Source organism: Neltuma alba, unplaced genomic scaffold, assembly GCF_004799145.2.
Source record: "Neltuma alba isolate B1F8T4 unplaced genomic scaffold, ASM479914v2 tig00002967_pilon, whole genome shotgun sequence".
In the NCBI taxonomy this organism is placed as follows: domain Eukaryota; kingdom Viridiplantae; phylum Streptophyta; class Magnoliopsida; order Fabales; family Fabaceae; genus Neltuma; species Neltuma alba.
The window spans coordinates 97691-106125 of NW_021633084.1; the positions used below are offsets into that span (position 1 = coordinate 97691).

Consider the following 8435-nt stretch of genomic DNA (forward strand, 5'->3'; position numbering starts at 1 on the left):
GAGGCTGTAATTCTGCCCTTTCTCTTCCATGATAACCTAACAGCGACGCCGCATTCGGCTGATGACTCCCTGTTTTTAATTAGATTTAAAGTAGAATATAAAGAGTTAATTAACTAATTTGAACAAATTAAAAAAATTTGTTAAGTTAATTATTTATAATAATTAGATGTTATCTTTCGTAGACTGTTCTTACTAATTATGTATATTAGCTATCACTAGTATTTAATAGAATTTTTAATATGTGTCACGACTATAAGAAGTACTTTAAAAAAAATAAATATGATAAATAAAATGAATTGGGATTATATATTTAAAATTAGTTAAAAGTTAAACTTGCAACAGAGGTAGTATATGAGAAGTAATCAATGCCTTTATTGAAGCATTTTCACTGGTTTATGAGAATAATTTAGTGTCGGCAAAAGAATACGACGTCGCAGGGGGAGAGCCGCGGGAAGAGTCTTGGCAGGCCGGGGGGAGCTCCGTTCTTCGCCTGGTGTTGGGCCGATTGAGATTGAGGGGGAGGCGGATCGTTAGTGATCTTCATCGACGAGAATGGAGGACCTGGGAGCTGGAGGGAGGGAGGCACGAGCTGAGAAGGGGCGCTATTGTTAATAATCTTCTTTGTCTTCTTTGGCGGAGTGAAAACCGGGGAGGGAGGCGCTGGCTTGGGACCTTCATCATCGAAGGCGAGAGACGAGTTGCAGAGGGGAGTGCGACTCCATCTGGTTTCTTCTTCAGTGACACCTTCTGGTTCTGGAGCAGAGGAGGACGCTGTTTTCGACTGGGTTCCTTTCAATACTTCTTCGGCGACTGAGAACGTTATCCGGCGTCATTCTGATTCATGAGCACTCTATTTTCCTTTTTGTCCTTTCCATTTGGACCATACAATCCACCTTTCCCATGCACTTGTGCACTTGTCACTGTGGACTTGGGCAAGCCATGCACCGCTAAGAGCTGACGGAGAAAAGGGGATTGACGCTGGAGTTGACGACGGTGATCAAATTCTAATGGATTAGAGTATGTGCGAGGCAAGTTTCGCATTTCATCAAACTTTCGATTACGCATTGAGTTAGAACATTATTGATAGTTGTCTTCATCGCTCCATTGAGCTGGTTTGGTTTCCTTGGCTGGTGAAGCTGAGGCCACGGCTTCCATAGCAATCGGCGGCGTCGATTCTGATGGGTTGCAGTCAGTCGGTGAGATGTTACGTTAGGATATGTAGTGCGGTGCGGTAGATTTGTTCTTTTGGTAACGTGGCATTACCGCGGCCGTAAGATTAATCTAATGGCTAATTTTTAAGCTGTATTTCTCTGTTTCTTTTTGCGGGAGCACAGAATCCGAATCCTTGAGGGCATATTATCACTCGGCCTGAGTCTCCCAAGTCCTGAGTCTCCAGCTCCAACGTAACTTTCAAGGGGGAATACAGTATTGAAGCAAAGGTTTTTCCTTTCTTTCCCGTATTCTCCTTGCGACCGCACGAAGAGAGAAGCGGATTCGGCCTTCGACTTCGTCCACACCAGGCAGTACCAAACCACCAGAGCTGGGCAGGTTCGGCTTTCGGTCTTTTAAACTATGTTTTGAATCATCGATTGTTCTTCGAATGACGTATTCTGGTCTGATGCTCCTCTCATCTTTTCGATGGTTGCATTTCGTTGCATATAGCAAAAATAAATAACTAAAACAAAATAAAAAAGAATGTGACATAGCTTTGTTGGGATGCTGGATCCATGAGTCCCGATGAAGCTGGCGAAAGAGGAAGAGAATGCAAAAGGACTAGAAGAACCTGGTTATTAGTGTTGTGCTTGGTCTTGATCTATTTCGTATACCATCTTGCTTTAACTCCTTTTCTGCCGTATCTTTTTTTTCCCCCAAAAACCAAAAGAGTCCTATTGATACTGTATTTTGTTTTTTGCAAAGAATTTTTCTCTATACTTTTGACATTATTTCTTGTCGCATTGGCTGCTAGTTTTAGCTTTTCTTTATTAGACAATGCTTGGTAACTAACAGGTTTGAAGAAAATTTGGAGCGGCTATGCTTTCTTGAATTATATCGCCTTGATTGGTATTTGTTTCATATTCCTTTGTTGATATGCCTCGTGTGCTAGTTATATATATGAAGAATTGCTTGCTGCTTTAGGTTTCAATTGCTATGTTTGTTTTGGGACTTAATGGGTATACGAAACATGACTTCTTATATAGACTATTAACATTTCTGTGCTTTTTAGGGTTGATCTTATTTGCAATGGCTGCTTCCTCCTCTCTTTCCTCCTGCATGATGCATAAAGAGGCACATGCTCTGAACATATCAAAGCGCTCTAAAGATTTATTATGTTATCATTGGAATAACTCGTACAAGTCACCTAATCATTGGAAGTCAATTTCACAAAGAAACCGCATCCATTGTCAAGCTCTGAAAATTGAACACCCATCGTCCTTGTCAGTGGGTCAGAAATTTCAGCTTGATGATGTTATTGAAGCGCAACAGTTTGACAGAGACACTCTGAATGACATATTTCAAGTTGCACGAGAGATGGAAAACATTGAGAAGAACTCACCTGGTAGCCAACTTTTAAAGGGTCATCTTATGGCTACCCTGTTTTATGAGCCCTCTACTAGAACCAGACTTTCATTTGAGTCTGCCATGAAAAGATTAGGTGGTGAGGTTTTGACAACTGAAAATGCGAGAGAGTTTTCATCAGCAGCCAAAGGAGAGACACTAGAAGGTGAAGTTTCTACTTTATACTTAAAGTTCCTCTTGGATGTTTTTTCTTCAAGTTCTCATAGATATTTTATTGCAGATACAATAAGAACAGTGGAGGGTTACTCTGATATAATTGTGATGAGGCACTTTGAAAGTGGTGCTGCCAGAAGAGCTGCTGCTACAGCTGGCATTCCTATAATCAATGCTGGGGATGGTCCTGGGCAGCATCCCACCCAGGTATGCCTGAACTTGACAGGGTATAGGGCACTGCAACATATTTATGCTTCAAAAAGAATGACATATAGACTAGACGAACGATAGGTTGTTCTGCTAGAAAAACCAGCTTAGGCTACTAATCTCGTTTTCTTTTCAAATCTTCATCCTTCTATTTCGCCAAAGGACTTGACCAACAGCTCGTTTGGAATGAATAACGTTGAAGGTCAAAGTCTGAGTCTTTCCTTATAGGACTATGAACTGTTTCAATTTGATCTCCGAGGACCTAGAGTTGATATCAGAGAGGAGTGTAGCTATGTATCCATTAACTCTTGTGGAGAGAAATTAATTTTGGTTGAGGGAGTTTTATGGTCCTTGCTGTGGAATACCAATGTTTATATGGCAAATGCTGCACCCATTGACATTGATTTAGGGAACTTTTCACCTTGCTTAAAACTTTGCACTTTACTCTTTCTTCTACTGGTCTTTTGTGTGTGTGTGTGTGAAGCCTGAGATTGTATCTAATTGTAACTTTTGGGTATGTCTTGTGTGAATCTTGTGTTTTTAGAGCCATTATGAGTTAGATATTACGAATTTCTTTTTAACTGTGTTTGAATTACCTTTTTTCCCCTTCTAAAGATGATTGTACGTTTTGTGAATCAAGGAAAGACGCCAAGAAGCAGCTTTCTCTTGCCACTGGTTTTATGCTATTTTCTTCATAGTTATTTGAGGTATATTTAATGTAAGGTCTTGTTTTATGTTGTCATTGAAGATATAAATGAATTGCTATGTTGTATGGACATTGACATGAATCAAAATGTCTTGAGTTTGAAACATGTGTCAGACACAATAAAATTTTGTTTTGAGTTATTGCTTCATAATTTCTATGAGAAGCTGAGATCAAAATTTTACTGCTTTTTCGAACTACACAGGCACTTTTGGATGTTTACACCATTGAAAGAGAGATAGGAAAGCTTGATGGAATAAAAGTTGGGCTTGTGGGAGATCTTGCTAATGGAAGGACAGTTCGCTCACTTGCATACTTGCTTGCCAAGTACAACGATGTGAAAATTTATTTTGTCTCTCCCGATGTAGTCAAAATGAAGGTACTTGTTTATCATACTTTAATTTTGATTGAGCACAAACAATATTTAGAGAAGTTGCTAACATAGCGGTTCTTGGTAGTCATATTTTGAGCAAATTAACATATTTGGATCCCAAAATGTTATCGCTTTTCTTAAATCCTTGAGAGAGTATTTCACCTTCAATATTATTTTCATTTTCTTTTCTTTTTTTTGGGCCTGAAATATTATTTTCGACAGATATAAATGACAGTCTTATGAGAAAGTTGATCTGGTTGTTAAATGCTCATCTCTGTCATTGAAATGTGTCATGGCAAAGCATAATGTCATTTAAATTGGCCATAACTTTCAACAGATATAAATGACGCAGTCTTATGAGAAAGTTGATCTGGTTGTTAAATGCTCATCTCTGTCATTGAAATGTGTCATGGCAAAGCATAATGTCATTTAAATTGGCCATAACTTTCAACAGATATAAATGACGCAGTCTTATGAGAAAGTTGATCTGGTTGTTAAATGCTCATCTCTGTCATTGAAATGTGTCATGGCAAAGTAAAATGTGATTTAAGTTAGCCATAACATGCTGTTTTGGTGTCCTGTTATGACATCTAGCCATTTAAAAGTTACACCAATTACAAGTTAGACCATTTCGTGCATTTCTTTAGATTGTCATAATATTGAAGATGCTATACTCAATAGAACAGAAATAAGACATTCAAATTTTGGAGCATCAAATTGAAACAAAGCGTATTCTCTTGTAGGACGATATAAAAAGCTATTTGACATCAATGGGAGTGAAGTGGGAAGAAAGTGCTGATTTGATGGAAGTGGCTTCTGAGTGTGATGTGGTCTATCAAACTCGCATTCAAAAGGAGAGATTTGGCGAGAGGATTGACCTATATGAAGAGGCCAGAGGCAAGTATATTATAAATAAGGATGTTCTCGGAGTGATGAAGCAGCATGCGGTGGTGATGCACCCTCTTCCCAGGCTTGATGAGGTAAGCAAGCTGATTCTTATCATACCGCTCTTAAGGGCCTAAAACAGTATTTCTATGTATTGTTATTGCCGTATTTGCTAACAAACACTTTTAATCTTGTCCTTTACTGATGGCTTCTGATTTTATCTATGCAGATCACCGTGGATGTTGATTCTGATCCCAGGGCTGCTTACTTTAGGCAGGCAAAAAATGGTCTATACATTCGGATGGCCCTTTTAAAACTATTGCTTGTTGGGTGGTGAGGTTGCTTTCGTCTTCAGAATGAATCCTGATGCTGATGTCATAATTGAACTTTTGTTTTTGGCCCTGAAGCCTCCTTGTATTTTCTTGAATTTGATCTTTCTCGTGTTCGCTGCACCATGTGCAATGTGTTTGTTTGCAAAACATGCTAACTAAAAGGTGTCCAAGAGGGGAGTGATGATCTGGTGAATAAATATTCAACTTAAAACTCCAAGTTCATGGTAGCTAAGCAATTCTCCTTTCTTCGGAGTATTAAATTACTGACTCAGTGACTCTATCCATGTTAAGCGCGTTCTTTTAAAATTAATTGCTTGCATTTTAGTTCAATTTCCAATTAGCTCTTGACGGCATTTTTCTTAAATTATGACATTATGAGAAAATTGTGGTAAAAATCCTCGTGACCTCAGAGTTGTCCAGGCTTCGTTATTTCAGATGGCCAAAATCTTACGATCTGGGAAACACTTGGTCACGTTACATATAGCTAAATTTTATAATTTCAATGTTTGTGTGTAATAGCATTAATTGATTGGTGGAAGTAAACAGTCTTGTTTTAAACAATTAGTCTTATTTGAGTACTCCTCCGGTCCTAATTATAAGATCCAATTGACTTATTTGAGGAGATTAAGGAAGTAAGTTAAGTTGGTTATTTATAATAAATAAGTGTTGTCATTCCTAAAATATCCTTGCTAATTAAGTATATTGGCTAAAACTATCATTATTAGAAGGATTATCTTGGAAAAAAATGCATAAATATAAGAGATAAAATGGATTGGGGTCTTATAATTAGGACCAAATAAAAAGTCAAATTGAGTCTTATAATAAGGACCGGAGGAGTATTAATTTTAACATACCGGATCTCGTCAAATTTGTCTGTCATGTGATAATTCACCCACAAGTTCATTGATTGGAGACCCTCGCATATAATTTTTTATGGCCGAAAAAAAATAGTGTTTTAAACCCTTATGAAAATTCTGGCCGCTCTCGATTCTGGTCCATTCTGGGGGACAAAGGAGATTTCGGGGGTGTTTGGATAGAAACCAAATCATGGTTTCAGAAGTGTTTTTACGGATTACGAAGTAAATAGTGGAGGAGGTTACCTCGTTTTGCGGAAAAGTGCTTTTGAAACCGCGGTTTTGAGAAGGCCAAACACCCCCTTCATAGGTGCGCTCAAAATCATTTTTATCATATGTGGGACCCATTTAGGTATGCTGATTCTTTAATTCAATATAGTATTAGTTCGCCTCCGATGTTTGTTACTTCTAGTTTTTTATATAAAATCTATTTAATTTTTAATTTTATTTTAAATATAAGGTTTCAGCATACCTTATCTTTCATATTTATCAAGTTTTTTCAAAGTACTTGTTGTAGTGGTTGTATATACTAAAGGTTTCTATTAATAGTAGCTTTAGTTAATACATAATTAACAAGAATTTTTAGCAAATGTAATATTATTTTATTTTTTTAAAAAATAACCAATTTAACTAATTTTCTTAATCTCCCTAAAGTAATTAATGAAGTCTTATATTAAAGATCAAAAGTAGTATAAGCTCTTGATAAGGATTTTACACAAATTGATGAAATCAATTAAAATGTTTCTCTGAAAATCACTAACTAGAAATGTTTGAATAATTAGCCAGGAAATAGGTTAGGGAAACTAGGTGAAAAAAATTACTAAATATTTTAAATAAAGCATGTTATATTATGAAACATAATGGAGGTTTTTACAATAAATACTTGAGGGAATATAGAGTATAATTTAAATCATAAATTGTATAGTTATGATGTAAATTGCTGTATCTGGCTGGCAAAAAAAAAAAAAATTTGCTTGTATCTGAATTCCATTTCTGGCGGCTTTTCTCACATGCTACCCCACTTCGTGAGATTAAACTAAAAAATGGATCCCGCACGTATGTGTTTTCAATATCATCTTGATTCCTTGTCTGACATTGTTAAATAATAAGCTGTCATTATTATTTTACTTTTTAATTAGAGTTCGAATTCGATTTGGCCAGAGAAAGATGGGTGGGGGTTGAAATATTCCTACTTAAATAATCAGAGAAACGTAAACCATAAAAAATGTTTTAAAATTAGATAATCACTGAATCAATCCAAAAAAAAAAATGTTAGTTTAAATTTCATAGATTCCACGAGTGATTTGATTGTAATGGTTATTAAAATGATCATAACTAGTTAATATAGTGCTAATTTCATATGTGAAAGTGTCTTATGAAGATAAATTTTAATTAATTTTTACTTTTACTCACTTTTTATCAGTTTTTATTTTTTAAATAGTTTGAATAAATCCAAGTCCAATATATTAATGAATTTTATTCACTTTTTATGGGTTCAATTGAATGAATTAATAATACTCCCCACAGACTTAAGAAGATACTTTATGATAAACGCATGCCACGTGCTTGTTGGCAAGGCTGTATTTTGTACTCCTTCTGTCTCTTTTTATAAGCAATAATTATCATTTTCTTTTTTAAATATAAACAACATTTGCAAGTTATTTTAAATTTTTATAGTAAATATTTTATTTTTCTGACATTAATTACTTGTTTTAATATTTAATATATTTATTATCTTATTTTTCAAATCATTATTTTTTTCTTCCTCACACATTCTCTCTCTTTCAAAACTCTCTTTGTTATAATACCTTCGGTTTTAATAATAAGACCTTATTTGTAAACTACAAATGAGATCTTATTATAACGACAAGAGATGGTAATAATTTTGTTATTCTTATTCTTATACCCTATCTGTTTCAATGAATAAGGATATATTAGAGGAAAAACTTTCAACTTTTATATATTTATTGTCTTTAATCAATTTTAACTGACTTTTTGATCTCCGTGATGAAGTCTAAAGTTGCTAATAAAAAAAGATGGAGGGAATGCTTTTTTATCCAAAGCAAAACTTGATTTATTTAAAGGCTAATCCCATGTTTATCTCAAAAATATTTATGAAGAAAGCATGGACGAGCTAAAGAAAATTGTAAGTAATGTCAAACCTTTTTAAAATGGAGGAATTAAAATGAAGTTTCAAGAAATAAAAATAACTATTAAAAAGTCTCAATAACAAATTAAAAGTTATCATTTTTATTTTAGAATTTGTCAGACTGCTTAATTATTATGAAGATTTTTTAATAATTATATTTTTTTAGGAGTTTATTACAATGTTTCCTTTTAAAATCCATTCA

The 8435-nt window shown here is 35.0% G+C and overlaps 1 protein-coding gene across 1 annotated transcript; it reads left to right on the top strand.

Moving 5' to 3' along the window:
- The first annotated feature begins 508 nt into the window (after window positions 1-508).
- LOC114739900 (aspartate carbamoyltransferase 3, chloroplastic) lies at window positions 509-5420 on the top strand. Its single transcript, XM_028928002.1, has 6 exons — window positions 509-1548; window positions 2225-2722; window positions 2798-2937; window positions 3846-4019; window positions 4757-4993; window positions 5128-5420. The coding sequence occupies exons 2-6, from the start codon at window positions 2242-2244 to the stop codon at window positions 5233-5235; spliced, it is 1140 nt and encodes a 379-aa protein (XP_028783835.1). The 5' UTR covers window positions 509-1548; window positions 2225-2241; the 3' UTR covers window positions 5236-5420.
- Window positions 5421-8435: the final 3015 nt, after the last annotated feature.